General features: G+C 33.1%; 3 protein-coding genes and 1 non-coding gene across 4 annotated transcripts; all 4 read right to left on the bottom strand.

Annotated features, from left to right (window-relative positions):
• Window positions 1-110: 110 nt before the first annotated feature.
• On the bottom strand, window positions 111-4,636 carry LOC123913891. Its single transcript, XM_045964792.1, has 9 exons — window positions 4,240-4,636; window positions 3,919-4,092; window positions 3,048-3,450; window positions 2,669-2,952; window positions 2,508-2,576; window positions 2,025-2,081; window positions 1,701-1,753; window positions 1,530-1,605; window positions 111-1,432 (listed from the first exon to the last, which is right to left on the bottom strand). Exons 1-9 carry the CDS (start codon window positions 4,278-4,280, stop codon window positions 490-492), a joined length of 2,100 nt encoding a protein of 699 aa, XP_045820748.1. The 5' UTR covers window positions 4,281-4,636; the 3' UTR covers window positions 111-489.
• A 1,097-nt stretch (window positions 4,637-5,733) lies between these two features.
• Window positions 5,734-10,123, bottom strand: LOC123913889 (carbon catabolite repressor protein 4 homolog 3). The gene is made up of 12 exons (XM_045964791.1): window positions 9,734-10,123; window positions 9,591-9,656; window positions 8,988-9,040; window positions 8,752-8,833; window positions 7,965-8,051; window positions 7,692-7,784; window positions 7,561-7,593; window positions 7,284-7,396; window positions 6,616-6,724; window positions 6,413-6,498; window positions 6,213-6,297; window positions 5,734-6,144 (listed from the first exon to the last, which is right to left on the bottom strand). The coding sequence occupies exons 1-12, from the start codon at window positions 10,037-10,039 to the stop codon at window positions 6,010-6,012; spliced, it is 1,248 nt and encodes a 415-aa protein (XP_045820747.1). The 5' UTR covers window positions 10,040-10,123; the 3' UTR covers window positions 5,734-6,009.
• A 5,836-nt stretch (window positions 10,124-15,959) lies between these two features.
• LOC123918449 (peptidyl-tRNA hydrolase, chloroplastic) lies at window positions 15,960-19,142 on the bottom strand. The gene is made up of 8 exons (XM_045970509.1): window positions 18,737-19,142; window positions 18,526-18,610; window positions 17,754-17,821; window positions 17,078-17,128; window positions 16,895-16,968; window positions 16,709-16,767; window positions 16,532-16,608; window positions 15,960-16,438 (listed from the first exon to the last, which is right to left on the bottom strand). Exons 1-8 carry the CDS (start codon window positions 18,965-18,967, stop codon window positions 16,325-16,327), a joined length of 759 nt encoding a protein of 252 aa, XP_045826465.1. The 5' UTR covers window positions 18,968-19,142; the 3' UTR covers window positions 15,960-16,324.
• On the bottom strand, window positions 19,125-19,196 carry TRNAD-GUC. The gene has a single exon. It is a non-coding gene; the product is annotated as a tRNA-Asp (tRNA).
• Between the last annotated feature and the right edge of the window lie 473 nt (window positions 19,197-19,669).

The raw sequence follows: 19,669 nt of genomic DNA, 5'->3' as shown, positions 1-19,669 counted from the left end.
CAAGAATTTAAGACAGCTAGTAAGTAAAATAGAAATACTTGTTTAATTATGTACCAAAAAAATAGAAAGAAAGAAAGAAAGACTTGTTTAATTTAGACACCTAGGCTATGTGCAAAAGAAAAATTCTTTGTTCATAGGATACTGTACCTTGTAAAGGGACAAATTAACATGTATTTCGCAAACTGTTTCTGTTTATCTCTTCATCCTTACGGTACATGAGGAAATCTATAGTATAACAAACATATGTAATAGTGTTCCCTCACTCCTTTTGTTCCACTCAGGCAGTTAATATTTACAAAGCATTCCAACATTGTTTCTAAGGTCTTATCTAAGTCATATTTTCCTCCAACCTAACACAACATAGATTTGAAGGAAGGTGTATGACACATGTATAGAGCAGCTTCACAATCAGATAGGTATACAGTACAACTCCATCGCCCAAAATGCTTGAATATGAAATGAAAATCTATAGATTTTCTCCTCACATTCTTACCCTGTAGCTGAAACTTGTCCTTTCTTCCTCAATCTTAAAGACCTTTTATTTACTTCAAGCTTTGGATTTGTCTTCACAAGCAACAAACGTGACATAACATATGACAAAAGTTCTTCATGATGAGAAAAAGTAAAGTCCAAATGAGCATATTCAAACTCATTAAATGAGACATCCACACCAACCTCCTTCATCAATTTATAGTGTCTCTTCACCATTGAAGGTCTTATAACTTTGTCTTTCTGACCAGCAACCAAATCAACAGGAATGTCAATGAGCCAATAATGTTCACCTATATCCAAAGGCTCAGGTGAACCATATACTTTCATATTAGCAGACGCACTTCCATAGTCAAACATTCTAAATCTTCTAGTTCTTTTTATCTGTGCAAGATGAAGACCAACATAAAAAGATACTCCTGGCATGTCATTCACGTTATAATGTGGTGTTCCTAAAACTCCAACCCAATTTGAGCTGTCTCCGCCGAGAACATAACCAAATAAAGTCTGAACCAACCCTCCCACGGCAGGTAGATTTTGCAAGTCCCGAGCTAACTTATTAACGAGCATACGAAAGAATCGGGTTGGTATATAGAAGGCGGGGAAAATACGAGACAAAATAGGAGCTAGAAAAAATATTGCACGCTCCGCCATAGAGAAAACGATGTTAGAGTCATGATGAAAACCGGCAGGTGATAACAAAATCAATCTAGAAAGTCTATGTGGCTTCTCTGCTATCCTACGCGTAATGATATACATCAACATAGATGCTCCTCCCAAACTATGGCTAATTGCACAAAGCTTGTAAAGCTGATTATCATTATTTTCCTCCTCAATTTCAGGGTTACTAAGTTTCAACTCAGCAGTTTTAACTTGATGGATTTTCTCTACCATAGCAGGAATATCCTCAGTCCCGTGTTCATTGATGGAATACCGCCAGTATCTGCACTACATCAATATCATGACAATATTATTGTATCTGTCAGCACTAAGTAGAATGGCATTGCAATAACACAATTGGGTTTGTTATGTGGACTTACTCGTGTGAGGAGATGTTCTTGTTGACATGTTCTCTAGAAACCAAACCACGAAAGTTTCCCAAAAATACATCATATCCTGAAAACAAAACAAAACTTGTGCATGTAATAAGTTGAAAAACCAATGTTCTTGGAGCGTACATATTACTAACTATATTGACAAATATAACAAACCTTGATCATAGGCTGCAAAAGCTGGAGACCCAACAACACCGTTAGATACCCAACTGAAACAAAAAAAAAAGGTTTAAATTAATTAGACTACCACTATTGCTTTGACCAATTTTGGAGGATTAAAATGTAAATACATTGAAAATTTGAAAGTAAAGTCGTGGCATAATTGGCCAGAAGAAAATTCTGGCATAGAAAATAGTTCACGATTCAGAGTACAAGTAAATAAAAAAAAAAAAAAACGTCTTTTCACAACTTGCTTGCACACAAAGCCTCCTAAGTGGAGATGGTTTAAAGGCCTGTACAAGAAACAGCAATATTACTCACCCCATTGATGAATCAAAAACTCCATGCTGGAGATAAACTGCTTTTCGAGCATCTCGCCTGCGAAGTCAGATTACAGGCATTAGAGTGTACATGTAGAAATATGTTATAACAGTAAGACAACCTACTTTATGTCCATTCTTCCTATACACCACCCTTCATTTATCATAGTTGAATATACACATGATATTTACAAGTTATGATCCCATAAGTAGATCCTATATGTGCTTTATTTATGTTAGAAATTATGCAAGACTTAGTTTGAAAAGAAATATGATCAATAGAAAAAAGACATGCACACATAATAATTTCATTTCAAATATCTGTTGTATCTATTCCATAAAACACAATAAAATAGTTAACAGATCAAAAGATGCCAAAAATTTCAGTTAGCATCATGGGCAAGGTGTACATTTCTATAGTCATTCACCATGGAAAACTAGATGTTATACATTTATGGAGGTCCCTAAGAAGTGTTTACATTACCTGGGTATTCTTTCCAAAAGAAGAACGTATCCATCGGCAGTGATCACATGAATAGCTTCATATGGATACCTGTCAGAGGTGGAAGGATAAATCATGAAGTGGACTATCAATAACCAAAACAAACAGAATAAATGTAAAGGAGGCTGCACAATAAACTTTACCCAAGCTCTGTTATGACATCCTGACATGTCCGGGCATCCGTGCTAAAAGACTGTCGAAAATCAGTATTCCTCTCTGTAGGTGTTCGGTCATTCTCTCCGAGTGTAGCTGTATAAATGGTGGCATTCTCAACAACATTATCATCATCTTCAATACCTCTTTCATGAGATGAAAACAACCTAAATAATTTTCCAAAAGCTTCTGATGGGGAAAGAAGAAGATATACTGCCTTGTGAACAAAATCAAAAACAGCTTCTATGAATATTTCCATGCCTAAATGAAGATCCTGTGGAGAAAAATTAAATGCACATGAGAATCGTCAACAAAAATAGACATAAATGATAAATAATACACTGAACAGAATAGAGCTAGTTTCACAACCTCTATTATCCCTCGTCTCCTATCAGTAGTTCGATGAATAATTTGGTCTTTGAGGCTTTGCACCCTCGCATGTAAATGCGATTGTTCTGCAGAGTGCTGATTTCCAGAGACGGAGCGCGGTTTTGACACCGCAGAATAAACTAACCGGAAAAGACAAAATGGAATCCCCAGCAAAAACTTCACAGGAACCAAAATCCAAAGTAAGATATACTGGATCCAATCCATATGATGCCTACTGTAATCGGTAAAACTGGCTCTAGAGGACGCTCTAGAACTTGTAGATGAGGGAGTGTCAGGATAATCATACACATCATCATATTCTTCTCCAGATGAGTATTCTAGACTCGAGACATCAGAATCCACAGCAAGTTCATGAATATATTGGTTGAAAGAGGACACACCGCTGAGAAAATAAGGCAAAGAAAACAATGTCAAGAACATCATCCAAGTTTGAAAATGGGGCATATTATTACACCATGTTTGGATAAACAGCTTAATTAAGCACATGCACTATCAAATAAAGTTAAATTGTTTCCATTCCATATAAGCTATATGTTATTTTCACAAGCTTATCCTAGAGAGCTTATGGAAACAAGCTGCAAATAGCTTATAACATGTTGTGCAAATAGCTTATAACATGTTGTTTCCATAAGCTCTTCTAAAAAGATTCACAAATGATTTGTGTCAGTAGATAAGTGATAAGTTCAAATAAGCCAATCCCAACATAGGTAATAAGTTCAAATAAGTGATAAGTTCAAATAAGCCAATACATGATAACAAATACTACAAAACATTACAACATAAAGTAAAAAACACTGAATTCTTATAAGATTATACACAGACATTTATCAATTTAATGATGAAAACTTACTTTTCCATCCAACGTGGAAATCGCGGTCCACGGAAAGTTGGCCTAAGCTCCCAACCCTGAATACCTTCAAGTATATTAGCTTTTCCTGGTAGTAATGCCAACAAAATAGCTGATAATCCATTGATAAACCTCACAATATTGTTCAAAGACTCATAAGTAAAAGTCTTCACCGACCTATACCAAAATTCAAATTCAAATTCAAAACCCTAACAAATTAACAAATCCATAAATTGTTGAGATTAATTTAATTTTGTTAAATTGATTGCTAATTAATAAATGTTAGCATGCAGAAACTAATAATCTAAGTAAATTAATGCTTACTCTTTAGTAACAGCAAGGACATTATCAACAACACGTTGCATTCTGGATCAAAATTTTGGTGATTCTTACTTTCAAATTACGAAAATGGGAAAAATTAGAATATACGACCGAGAAAATTGATCTTTAATAGATTCGTATATTTTTCTGTCAAATAATTAGAGACAGACATGTAATCATCCGAAGAGGAAGCGAATCGAATCGAATCGAAATGAACGATGATGAAGAAAACAACGAAGAAATTCTTTGCTTACGACGATGGAGAATCTTTTTCCATTCTTACGAGTAAAGTTATTATTAAGTCGGTCGATTGTTTCCGATTCCACGTGGACGAATGTGATTAGGTGGTTATGATTCGTGTCTCGTATTGCCGGTGACGGTTACACGTAGCGTCTCTGTGACCATGGATTGTCACGGTTATCTTTTTGGGGATGTTTAAGCCGTTGAGATTTGGCGTGTGGGTGATGTACGGATAGGATTGTGAGTGGATAAAGATGCTGACATGATTTACACGTGGTGTAAACGACGAGGGCTTTTTTTGTTGGTGTAAATGAAGGAAGTGAAGTGGCAATTTATTTGAAGATAGACTTTGTAAATCGGAATAGAATTGAAACAACTTCATATTATAATCGACTGTGGAATTAAATTAAATTTGAAACGAAAGACAAAAAAATAAAAAATAGACTTAACCTAACTAGTACTCATAAAAGCTGATTTTATTTATAAAATGTGTAGTATTTTATAATAATAAAAAAATCACACATTTATCAATAATACATAAAATTTTATTTATTTGTATATATTAATAAATTAATAATAATGTATTACAAATAATACAAATACTTTTTTGATTTACAATGAGCTGTGAATCGAATCCAGACCTATAATATACTACCCAAACTGCTCATCACTGGACCAAACTTAGTGGCTTAAATAATACAAACACTTGAATAAAATAAGCAATTCAAACACTTGAATAAAATAAGCAATTCAAACACTTGAATAAAATCTTTTTTTCTTCCCCTAAGAACCAGAGTGTGAAAAAAAAAATCTTCTAAAGGTGCATTTTTTATTTACAATGTAGCTGAGGATCAAACACAGAGCTTCAAATATATTACTCAAACTCTTTACCACTAGAGAGAATATATTACGGTTATTTTTACACGTTCTTTTTAATCTTTTATTTAGACTGAATATGAGAGTAATGTCTACATGCTCTTTTTTATCTTTTATTTAGATTGAATATAGAGAGATCGAAACAAACACAGTCACTCAACCAAACCAAGGCCAAATGGGTTAGGTTTTTCATTTGGAGTTTTTATTCTTCATTATTTTATCGTCTTAGTGACTTGGATTGATTTCCTATATTGGTGTGTTGTTCGTTTGATTTTTCGTCGTGTTTAGTGTTCAATTGATTCAAATTGACAAATCAACTTTGACCAACTACTGATTCAGCCAATGACTAGGCCGTTAATGATTCAGATTCGAAAGCATAAGTATTCAATTCACTTTGGTTTTATCACATTAAGGGAGTTGAGCTTTGTGCCATTCAAGTCAGATTCTTGCACATTTTAGCATGAATTAGAAACATCTCCATTTAATGGACACTCCCATTTGTACCTTTTATCTCTCAGTAATAAACTTCAACCTTTATCTAAATTACAACTCACTTGAATGTATTTTGAGCCAAGTACATTGTACATAATCCAAACCGTATAAGTAAATACGGGAAGGGAAAAAATTGGTTCCTAACATAATTGTTGAGCTGTTTTCCTAAGACTGCAGATGGTCATGCTCTTCAATATCTACTCTAGGTGATGCTGTTGCTGCATCTATGTCTGTAGATTTATTATGAGCAACTGAAAAGGAAAATTCAGACACCAAGGCCAAATGGTCGCTTCCTACTTTCTATTGATAAAAAAAAATAGTTAGAATGGGAAAAAATTGCAATTAGAATACAAAAATTGTAGTAATACCTTGCATGGGAGACCGCCTACCCTCAGTAGATCGCTAATTGAAACAGTATCAAGAACTCTTGTAGGTAAAATACCATCAGAGTACCTGCATTATGTGCAGTCAATCTATCTTATTGTTGGTAATTGTCATCGTTGAGGTCATAAAAATCATATTTTTCATAAACTAAACTTTGTCAGAGCTTGGGAAAGAATTTAATTACCATAAGTAATCTACAGTACCGAGAAACTTTGAGTGATAGGAAGTTGCCAAGGGTTCACCATTGAATCCCCGTGTACTAGCTGAACCCTGTAAAGGTTTACCATTTCACTATTCTATTGCCAATTTGGCATGGAGCATGAAAAGGAATATGGAAAATTAATATATAAATAAATTATAGGCTACATAAGAAGGATAAGAAGGTACATTGACTGTGGCATACGAACTATTCAACTTCAATGGATGCACAGCCAAGTGACACTTAGAATCACCCGTTGCAGTTTTCACCTCTTCATCTGTCCAGCAGTCCAACAATCTGGAAACAGTAGCTTGAGCGCATCATACTGTGATAGAACTGAATAGCATAATTTGCACAAACACTAATAAGAAACATACATTCTTCAGTTAATGAACATGGGTTCAAGGTCATAACAGAAAATGTTACAATTTATAATGATACAAAAACTGCATGAAAATGCAGGTATAATATACAACAGTGCTTAACATAGATTCATGAAAGGATATTCTTAAAAATTCATGGAAGGACATTCTTAAAAATTGAAGCAAATCCCATGAACAAAAAGTAGGTCAAGGAACTTTCTCTTTTAGCAAACTTCAGGAGAAATTAATTATTATTTAGGAAATAATGGAAGTGAACAGAAATGGAAAAGATTGAAACAGTTTGTTGCACACTGACACTTAACACACAAAAATTCAAGAATGCACATCAGTTGTAAGTGACTGAAGATTTCACAGTCATACACTGTAAGCATGTGTTTAAGTGATATCAAACAGTAATCTTTTACTATCTTAACTGCAAATGCAATGCTTCACCATATGATATAGAAAAAATAGCCCAGAAAAGGAAAATATACCCATCGAGTAAATTAAATGGACCAACTGTTTCTTTTTTCTCGCCTAAAACTTGAGCAGGACGACATCGTTTCTGTCCAGATAACTCCTTTCTGTCATATAGCTTGATATTAAGCTGCAAATGAAAACCACACCGACTTTCAAGTAAGCATCTTAAAGATAAACTGCTTGCTCAGATTTATGGCATAATCAATCATATTGCCATATCCAGTGTATAATGAATTTGCAAACCCAAGATTATGTAAATGCTATGTAACAATTTCAAAGTAATTCATTCACCTCAGATGATGACAAAAACTTGTATATTCCACTCTGTTGAAGAACAGGTATATATAGAAATCAATATGTCAAAAATTAACAGCACAAAGTAATTAAATGAAAAAATCCTATCTATTGTCTGAAATATGCACCTCAGGAGTACTATTAAAATCACCAGCTAGGATTACAGGTGCATTACCCCATTTCTCTGAAAGGGTCTGTGCTTTTGATGAGAGAAAACGAATCTGCAATATTTAACATTTCAAACTAATGTAAGGATTAGGTGTAGGTATTAAGCTTATGTAAATACTGAATGGTATTTCCAAGATAACAAAATAGTTATCCCAACTGAGTAGCTACAACTTTATCCAGAAGAGAGAGTAAAAACCTTTGTTTATAGGCCAAAGAGGGAATAAAACACTTACTTGGCCTAATTTAACTTCTCCCCTGTTTGGGTTATAAAGTATGTGGATGTTACCAACCACTAGTCTTCTTGAGTCAGATCCATGCATCTGCCTGTACAGCATGAAGTTAAAGATGCAAAGGATGACCAATGGATGTACAGCAGGACAATATTTACAGTAATAAATCTCAGGCAACAAAGTATTTCTACTGCTTACGTTAATATAAGAGATCACACTACATAAAGCAGGGGATGACTAAAGGAGCTAGTAATTCAGGCAGCACTCATTGTTATATACAGATTTTTATGTTAGATAAATATTCCCACAACAGTGCTGATGATCAATGTCTCAACTATACAAGATATTCTCCTCTACATGAAAATATGTTGCTTTTGGAAAGTGAAGCACGCAATGCATTCATAAATCATCCATTCCAGGTAAACACCTACTGGGATGGAAACCTTATAACTAATGCCCTGGGCAGATGGACAAGCATCAAGTTCAAATAGTTGGCCTTCCAATATGAATAAATTATGTAACTCGAGAAAATCTTGCATTTGCTTGTTTTAGGGTTCCATGGGAATGGGAGCAAAAAATCTCTAATATTTACTTCTAATGGTTTGGTGTTCTGAGTAACGAGTTTTCTGACGTTGGTTTTGTTTAACTGTGCCTGATGTGGTGCTGAAGTAATTTTTTTAAATAGAAAAAATACTGTAGAATACAAGAACACAATTGAAGTTTTTAAGAGCCAAAAGGACCAACCATTCATGTCTTTAAAAGAAATTAGCTGGCATCAAGAAACTAATACCTCAAAAACTAGAAGTTGAGCAACATTATCACGAAGACCAATGTCCTTATATTGAATACTCTCTTCATCTAATACCTGGAACCTGACAGATAAATAAGAAAAAGACTAATCAAAGCGAATAAACTAGATGTATCAATTTTTTGAGGGGTATCAAAAAAAAAAAAGCGAATAAACTAGATGTATCAATTTTTATCAAACATATTAATGACAAGCTGAGTGAGCTAGTAATAGATTACTTATCAGCTTTCCAAAACATTGCACAACCGTCAGATGTATCTCCGGTGCGTCTCTACAGCCCCATTTACACAATTCATTAGACGATTCCCATTGGTTAGAGATTTATATATCAAGGTATACTGCTACTACTATACTATAGTGCTCAGGAAAATTTCACATTAACAGATATAAATCAAAATGTCTTATTGTCGATGCAGATCAAATCAACTAAGTTTTATCATTAATTTTTTAAAGAACTGAAAATTGATCGAGAATGAGAAGATACCAAGCATTTAACAGACAAAACCAAAGTAGAAAATAGAAACTCATGACCCCAAACCGTAGTCATATGTTATATATATATATGGATTGACTTATTTGAGCTTATCTACCCACATAAAACACTTGTGAAACTATTTGTGAGAGCTTATGAAACAACTTTTGACATGTTCATAAGTTGTTTTCAACTTATTTCCATAAATTTTTCAAGATAGCTTATAATAACAGTTCATAACTTACATGAAAACAGTATAATTGTATAAATTTATATTATCTTTTGCTATAGAAATAACTTATACACAAGCACTTATGCTATAAGTACTTATCCAACCAAACAAACATACCTTATAAGATCCTGCATATCCGGCTTTAACCAAAATATTGGAGAGTTCAAAATACTTGTCCACCTCCTGAGCGACAATACGAATCAATCAGTATAAAATAATTAAGTGCTTATAATCATAATCAAATTATTAATAATCATTACTTGTAAACAGATAATATCAGGATTCCATTGAAAGAGTTCGTCGGAGAGAATTTTTTGACGACGATCCCAATTGATGTAACGAGAAGGAATGTTAACATATAAATCAGCGTGTTGAGAAGCATTTCGATCTGCAAGTATGTTATACGACGCTACGGTGAATCTGTGTTGAGATGCGAGGGAACAACGATCGAATGGTGCTTCAATCCAACGGCGTTGGATTCCGTCAGAGTTATAAGAATCGGAATTGGAACGAACAATGAAGCGGTTGGTGTTGAAAGAGGAGAATGAGGGTAGTGCCAGCGCCATTTCTGAAACGCGCCACAATTCGTTATTCCTTATCTATTTCCAATCAAATTTTCTTCCTTTAATCTCAGTTTTTTTTTTTTTTTTTGGGTACAGTAATCTCAGCCTTTTATTTCCATTATTCAAAGAGCTTGATGAGTAAATGCTTTTGATTAACTTATAAAAAAGAAAAAAAATACACTAACCTCCCTCGAGGTCTCTTTAAAATAAATGTTCAAACACCCTTTCTATTTTTAAAATAGATGTTCAAACATCCTTTCTTTTGAATATATCATTTTATGCTATTAAGTTGAATGCTCAATTACTTTGGATGATGCGAAAAACCTTATATGACACCCTCAGGTTCTTTTGAAGGTTTCCATCTTAGTGTGGCATTTGTTTCGTGACAGGTTGCCTACGAGAGTAAACCTGGTCACTCGGGGAGTTTTGTCTTCTACAGCTGGCACGTGTGTTTTTGGATGTGGAGCGGCCAAATTGGCCCATCATTTATTTCTCTCATGTAGTATTGCTGGATCTCTTTGGGACTTAGTTCGCGAGTGGATTGCCATTTCTTTGGTGGATTTCACTATTTTGCGTGATCATTTTGTCCAGTTTACAGCCTAAGCAGGTGGATCTCGAGCGCGTCGGTCTTTTTTACAGCTTATTTGGCTTACGTGTGTTTGGGTGATATGAGAGAGAGAAATCATGGTTTGTTCAAAGGCTCAACAGGCACACCTCATCTTTTGTTGGATAAGATCAAATTTTTCTCATTTCGGTGGTTCAAGACAACGAGTATCACGTTAACTTCAAACTACCATAGCTGGTGGTCTAATCCATTGTTGTGTTTGGGTCTTGTATGATTTTATTATGATTGTATCTTATTGACTTTTTGTAAACTAGTATAGTCTTCCTCGGTACGTCTTGTGTTGAGGAGGCTGTTTATGTTAATATATCTCATTTTGGTTTCTAAAAAAAAAAAAAGTTGAATGCTCAATTATTTTTCACGAGTTCATCATTTTGATTTTTAGCAATATAAAATTTTAGAAAATAAGCAATTTATGGTCTTGAACTTTTCGGGGGCCTCCATTAAGGGAGTTGAGGTTTGCTCCATTTAAGTCAGATTCTTACACATTTTGGCATGAATTAGAAACATCTCCATTTAATGGACACTTCTATTTGTATCTTTTATCTCTCTATAAATGAACTTCAACCTTTATCTAAATTACAACTCATTTGAATATATTTTGAGCCAAGTACATTTTACTGTACTACTTGTACATAATCCAAACCGCATAAGTAAGCATGGAAAGGGAAAAATTGTTTTCTAACATAATTGTTAAGCTGTTTTTCCAGTGGCGGAGCTAGCCCAAAAAGTTGGGGAGAGCCGCTATAAATAAATAAATATAAATCGAATACCTTGATAAAAATTATTAAAAAATGCATATCATATTGAGGGTGTGTCTAATATGTACATCTCAAAATAGTCAAAAGAGATTGATCATTACCAATTTTAATAAATAAATTTTTTAAATATATTTTATGTCAATTCATTATGTGTAAACTTGATACTTTTAATTAGTTCTTTTATTTATAATATTATATGAACCTCTCTAACAAAAAATTAAAATTATTTAACAAACGATTCATCAAAACATGAATTTTTATACACTAAAACTCTATTTTCAATAAAAATTTGAGTAATTTTTTCTCAAAAAAAAATATTTGAATACTTTGGCAAAATAAATTGTACATCTTAAAACATCTATAAATTATTAAATAACAAAACATTTAAAGGAAACCTTCAAAAAGTAAATTAGAAAGGATATTTGACTTATTAATAATAGAGAAAAAAAATTCAGAACAATTTAAAGGAGATTAATAGCCCTCTAAATAAGAATGTCCCCTTCCAAATAGAGGGGGTTTGAAACCCCCACAAATTAGAAAACTGTTACAGAATTGTGGTTCGTCCAAATATCACAGGTTAGAAACCCCGCAAACCAGAAAGTAGACAAACTACCTAGACTATTTAGCGGGGGTTTGTAACCACCTCTCAATAGAACAACTATGAAAGAAAAAAATCTGGGGCGGGCCATGGCCCTGCCCAACCCATCCGCCCCTGTGTTTTCCTAAGACTACAGATGGCCATGTTCTTCATTATCTACTCTAGGTGATGTTGTTGTTGCATCAATGTCTATAGATTTATTATGAGCAACTGAGAAGGAAAATTCAGACATCAAGCATTTGACACACAAAATCAAAGTAGAAAACAGACACTCGTGACACCAAACTGAAGTCATATGTTATATATGATGGACTTGACTTATGTGCTTATGTGCGTGCGTGTATTCGTGCGTGCGTACGAGCGAGCATTCACGCATACGTGTGTGTTATAATTAAACATTTTTTATTAATTTTTCATTATCCTATTCATTTTTAAAATAATTTAAATGAGTGTTTTGCATAGTAGTTAAAATTAGAGATAAATTATCGTAAAAAATATAGATAAATAAAAGTTATTTCTTTTATTTATTCAATTATTTTATATTTATTTATTGTTTTAAATTATAATATTTTATTAATTTTTTTTCACTTTTTGCTTTATCCAAAAGTGTAACTATACTTTGTTAAAAAAAAGTGTAATCACTAAATTGTAATTTAGTTTCTTCTATCTATTCACTTCTCTGATTATTTTTGTCTTTTCAGATTATAATTACATTTAAATATTCATTTTCTTTTTAGAACTATTCATTTTCTCTGATTAAGTATTATTGGGTGGGTGGGGTAGCTCAGTTGGCACTTGCTGACTGAGCAGGTGTAGGCTGTTGGTCAGGGGTTCGATCCTTGGCAGTAGCAATTGTAGTATTTTCTTTGTAAATAAGTTGGTGGTACTTATAAACCATCAACTTTTTAATAAAAAAAAAAAAAAAAATAAGAAGCCAAAACAAATTTTGTAAAAAAAAGGTCTGTAGAGTAGTGATGACTCCACTACTCATGTTATAATGATTTTTGTTTTTGATACAATAAACAATTAATCAACATAATTGCACCTCTTCTTTCTTTCCCCAATGAATTATTATTATTTTTTATTAAAAATAGATAGTTAAGATATAATACATAGTAATTACATATTTCTTTAATTTAAAAATTTTACCCTACAATTTACAAACAGAGCATTTCTTTTACTTACAAGGATAGAATATAAATTATTATTTTTACAAAACTAAAATTGGATTTAAAACTAGACAAAAAAAAACTGAATTAACTCAATATTACATGGTCCTAAATTAATATAAACTAAAAAAAATGGTAATTACATATTCATTTAATTTAAAATATTTACCCTCACAAACAGGACATTTCTTTTTCTTATGCGTTACTATAAATAATGACACACGTATTTCTCACAAAAAGCGTGTCCACATGACAAACTATGATATGTTTGTATGTTTGCAAAATCTTACAAACATACTACACGTTCAGTTTGACCAAATGGAGGAGGGTTGTGTCATACGTTGACACTGACACCCTCTCTAATCGAGCAGCAATACATGCTCGCTCCCTCTCTAGTCGAGCAGCAATACATGCTCAGTTTGACCAAATGGAGGAGGGTTGTGTCATACGTTGACACTGACACCCTCTCTAATCGAGCAGCAATACATGCTCGCTCCCTCTCTAGTCGAGCAGCAATACATGCTCGCTTCCTATTGTACTAATATATATAGTCTTGCCCTCTTTCTTCATTGACTATTTTTCTTTACCATTCTTGTGTTCTTGCTGCAAACCGAATCACTGTATCAAAACTCCCTCATGTCACAATCTCTCTTAACTTTCAATTTTGTCTTTTAATTCACCAAAAACCCTAATTTTCTAGTATAAGTAGAGGTAATATTTCAGAATAAGGAGAGACGAAAAACGGAAAGAACAAAAAAAAAACATAGAAATCTCAACCACGACCACCATAATCTCCAACCGATAACAAAAAAAAACAGTACAACCCAAAAAAAAAATCAAAGAAGCAAATCATGAAAGGTTGAACAGTTGTGCGTCAGAAAACTATTTAAATTACGCGTCAGAAAACTATGCCTATACATGTACACTACTACCTATTGTACTAGTAGTCCTAACTCCTAAGAATAAAAAGAAAGAAATAAAGACCTTCTTGTGGTTGTGGGTGTAATCTCACTATCATTACTCAAATCAAAACTCTACATCATAGTATTCCTTTATTTTGTTTTATTGCTTACCCAAACCCTGTTTTGCTTGTTGAGTAGCTATAATACATTTTTGTTCTTTGTTTTCTCCATACTTAGGTTTTCGTTTTTTCATTCAAAAACCTTCACTTTCTTCATCCAAAAATCTTTTAAACACTTCTCGGAGCTTGAATCCACGAAGAATCGCAAGGAAAAACAACCAGAAACGCGTACTCGAACCTTCTAAAGTAAGCTTGCACACACTAGAAATCAAGAAATCAATAGATCAATGAGTCATCAATGTTTAGATGGTTATTCCTGACACAATTAATATGCAGTATTTTTGTTTGCATGAAATATAATCATTTGTGCATAAGAGCACAAAAGCGATAAATGAATCTGGTTGGGGTCACCACCCCAATGTGCGAATGTGCGTGCATTCGCATGTGCGTGCGTGCATGCATGTTAAAATAAATAAATTAAATAATTAATATATAATATATTTGCTATTAAAAACAAAACTGAGTCTAACTCTATTTTTTATATCTCAACACTTTTTTTTTTTTTAATTCCAAAACAACATTTTACAAGTTTTCTTTTTGATTTGTTTTAATTTTTTTTTAAAAAAAAAGTTAACAAATTTTGTCATTTCCAATAGAGAGAACAAAATGGTTAACGTAAAAGGCAGGAAGAAAATTGATAAGTAAATAACCTTGTGTGTCTATACAATAGTTTAAAATTTTCAAATATACTCTAAATTCACAATAATTACATATTTCTTTAGTTTTAAATTCACAATTTTGATCGCCTTATTTTGTGAATAGAGTTGTAGAGACACACCGGAGATACATCTGACGGTTGTGCATTGTTTGGCTATTAGATTGTCATTATGTTTGATAAAAGAAATTAAGCCAAGTGTTTCATTCCCTCTTTGGCCTAAAAACAAAGGGTGAGATCAGATTCAACTTCACACAACTTGAGACTCTAAAACTACTTCACAAAATCTATCCCTTTAAAATAAGGTCAGAGGGTGATTGACGATAGATTTAATAGGAAGGATTAGAGTTTAATCCTGTAACTACGATCGAAAGGGGTTGAAACTACTTAATGTCAGAATTGACCCCAAATCAAATTAAGTGTTCAGTTGACCAAATACGGTACAAAAAAAAAGTCCATATCAGTGGACTTTCATAACTTATATTTATAACTTTTAGTTTCAATTTTTTTATGCTTAATTTTTTTATTTTATTTTATAACCTTTGTTATGCTTAATTATTACTAATTACTTTAGATGAGTCGGTTTCGCCAAACTATTTTTCAAGTAAATATTTATTGTCGCAACCATAATATGAAATATTCACCACCACTTAACCTAAGTAAATTTCTTGGATACAGTAAATAAGTTATCTCCTCTCAATTTATTTTCATATAAAAGAATCAGAGTTCAAATATTTACCACTTAGGGCCCGTTTAAATTGACTTATTTTTTAGATTATGAAAAATAGCTTATGCAAATAAATTGGCTTAACTTTTTAGATAGTTTATGAAAAAACAGCTTATAAAAATACAATTTTTGTAAGTGAAAATTTATGAATTAACATAAAACTTTATTTATTTACTTAAGTTATTTTCATAAGCTCAAAAATAAATCAAATCCAAAGAGCCCTTAATATGTTTGAGTCAATTACCGCGCTTGGACCAATCACATGTCAATTTTTCAAATATATAAAAAAGCTTTCGTCAACCAAAAAAAGGCTGAAATTAATACTGTTACTACCTGTAGTTGCTTCCCAAGGCAATTTTACACGCATCTATACATAGAAACATAATGCACAAAAAACTTTGTTAAAGAAAAATGCAGCTCCCGCTGGAACATGTATCACATTTAATATGTGGAAGTTTATGGAAGAATAAATTGGAGTATATTGGAAGGTGACTTGTTGGAGTGTTTCCCAAAGAGTACCCCCATTTTATAAACGGACGACCACATGCTACCCTTAAACATCACACGGAGACTTGATCGAGTTTAATACTTTAAGCTTACTTGTGTCTCCTTGCAAGATGATTCTGTTTGTTTATACTGTAAACTGTCAAAAGGATGTTCAAAGTGTGCAATCCCTCAGCCTATTTGTTCTATCTTTTTGGCACTATTAACAAATGTTGCACCTTTATCAAACCCCTCCAACAAAATAATCCGCACGGCTTCTAATCCACGGTGTAAAGTAAAATCGAGCTGAAAATTATAATTATTAAGATGTATTACTTCCATGTGCCTAAAGCCAGTTTGTCAATTCAAACTTCAAAGTGAAAGAAAAGAAATACATACTTCTTCCCTTTCCTGTTTAGTGAAAGATCGAAGAACAAATGCTGCAGGATCCATTTTCCCAGGAGGTCGTCCAATGCCTAACAAAATCAACAATAAAATGTCAATAGATATGATAAGTGACTGTAATATATATATATATATATGAATATTTCATTCCTAAAGCCGATACAAACTTACCAATTCTTAAGCGAGGAAAAGCAGAATTCCCTTTCAAGTGATTAATAATACTCTTCATTCTGCAAGGAGAAGTGGAGAACAAATATTGTAATGCTTAAATATAAACTCAACAAGATGTAAAACCAAGCCCAAACAAATGCTGCAGTGGAGCAAAAGCAGAGTGCAAGTAAAGAAGATTATAGTTACCCATTCTGACCTCCATGCCCACCCTTTGGTAGCAGCCGCAATTTAGCAAATGGCAAATCCAAGTCGTCAAAGATCTGAAAAAGAAAATTATTGATTGAAATGAACACTCAAACAGACCATCCTTCTAATTTTTCTTCATCACATGCACATAAAAAGAACAAAATCATAGGATAGGTATTATACCACAAGCACTTGCTTCAATGGAATCTTGTAATATGAAACTATGGCTCCAACCTTCAAAATAGATTGCATCACAAGCAACTCAGCAGCAAAATAAAAGTATTTATTATAGTAAATTTTAGAACCATGGATACAATAAACGACAAGGATACACGTTACTACCTGGATATAAGGGGACGCAACAAAATTTTCAAATTATAAGACATGACACAAGTATACTACATCAAATAAAATATGCCTATCTATCAATTTCCATTTCTCTCTCTGGGTTCCCGACAACAACCTGGTGCTATAAAGAGCTTCTGCCACAGTAATATTCTCATTTGCATTGGTAAGAAAATAAAAATTCAAAACACTACTACAGAAGTTGTATGATGTAGCAGGGGCATTTGAAGCATTCATGAAGAATATGACTATTATTTTGAAGTGTATATATGCTACTGCTACCAATGGTAAATTAACCGACTTATTATTACCACAAAGCACTAGTACTTCATCAAGGCTACCCTAAGGGGTGTCAAGTTTGAGTTGTCAAATACAAAAGCAAAATAAATCATAGCTGTTCAAACACTAGTAGATTCTGCCATTCCCTGACATGTTGGGACAATTTGTTGGACAATCATTCACATTACTAAAGTTATATCATTACATCTGAGGATTCTCCAAACAGAATACTTACAGATTCACCACTTAAATTCATAAAAGTCTGTGGCTTTGCAAGTATAACTGGCACATCACCTATGTAACCTGCAACAGGAAAAACAGTGTCACAAATGGGTACATACTGATAAATACTTAAATTTAGTCTGCTATTATTCCCATCATTCTGAAAGCTTAACTAAAATTTTGTGGAATCAATTGCTGGCCATAAACTTCTTTCTGGCCTTACTTGAGAAAAGTATGATCTTATTGGATTTTGCCATTTTTTCTAGTGGAATACAACCCAAAGTTTTAATATCCAGAAATTAAAGTAGTAGCAGAAAATTAATCCATCTTTATAATAAAAAGTCTTTTCTAAGGTACCAAAATGGACAAAATTTCTTTAACATGGTAGCCAAATGGCATCACTAACAAAAGATCCAACAAGATGCCATTATCAGAACAATTTTTTGGTAAAAGCTGGCCACACTCAATAGGGTAATACAATATTAACAGAAGACATGTACACACCGATTCCTCAAAAAGTTTCATTTCAGAAGTGTTTAAACTATGAAAAACTGACTTCTCTAGTACCATCTTAAGCATCAAACAACTCCATTAAGAAAAAAAGAAGCTCAATTATATGTAATAATCAAACCAAAAACATCTAAGCAAGCAACTAACTCTTCCATTCCTTATCGAAAACATGAGTTTTGCGACTTGAATTGCCAACATGAAATTCTGTTTTCTTGCTATTGCTATATATATATATATATCTACACTAAAACCTAATTAATTATTAAAATTTGAACCTTTTCCAAATAGAGCTTTGAAGGAAACACTTTTCATAGATATCCCTTCTGCTTGAGCTATAGTATCAACCATCTCAAATCCCACCTAAAATAATAAAAAACAGAGTCAAGCACATGAATATGGCCCTATTCGAATAAGCAACTTATTTTGCAGCTTATAGTTAAAATATTTTGATGTGATAATTAAAATGTAAATATATATAATACTAACATTGTGGCGTGTACCAGAGAATGTTTTGCCAGGATTACCGAGGCCAACAATTAACCAAGGTTCATTCTGCTTCGATTTTGTGAGCTCTGTGGTGGTGGTGGTGGTTATGGATGAAGCTGAAGAATTTTGAAGAGATAAAAAAGACTTATTGTAACGCATTGAGATTAAGGGTTTTGTTAAGAGCCTGATTGGAAATTGGAAGCGTGACATTGAACAAGATCCAATGTTCATCGTTGATTGATTGATTATTCACAAATTATTAAAACCTAAAATTAAATAGTCCAAGTTCGATTTACTACCAAAAAAAAAAATTGAAGATAATAGGGTTCGAACGAAGGGAGGAGGAAGAATAATTTTTTGGTTGAAAAAATTATCAAAAAATGCAAAACGCCGTTGCCGGGGATCGAACCCGGGTCACCCGCGTGACAGGCGGGAATACTTACCACTATACTACAACGACCTGTTGATGTTAGTTTTTATTCCAATGATCTTTTACAAACAATTTCATTCTGCCCCTTCAATCCGAAACACAAAAAAACACCCCATATGCGTTTATTTAATTTAGATACTCCTATGGTAGTTAATAAAGCAAGCATTGGACGGAGGAGTATCTACACATCTAGAGTTCAATATTTTGAAACTTAGAAGCTCCCACAATTGCCTCTCAACACAGGTAACAAATAGTGTACTGTCTCTGTTCAATTCTCTTCAATGTCATATATGATCACTGTTTCAAGGTTTTCAACTATATTAAACCACATTTTAAAATATATGATTTTTTTTAGCTTATTTAACATAATTACACGTGAGCGAAAAATAAACGAATGCACCGCTAAAAACTACATTCATAGACCAATGCTTCACAACATTGCTATGCATAACCCTTGAAACCCTTTTCAGGAGGTCTACAACCTCAAGTGCAAAGTATGTTGA

The sequence above is a fragment of the Trifolium pratense genome, linkage group LG3 (assembly GCF_020283565.1).
Source record: "Trifolium pratense cultivar HEN17-A07 linkage group LG3, ARS_RC_1.1, whole genome shotgun sequence".
Classification (NCBI taxonomy): domain Eukaryota; kingdom Viridiplantae; phylum Streptophyta; class Magnoliopsida; order Fabales; family Fabaceae; genus Trifolium; species Trifolium pratense.
Note: the sequence above shows the minus strand (reverse complement) of the source record. Positions and strands in the feature narration are given on the sequence as shown.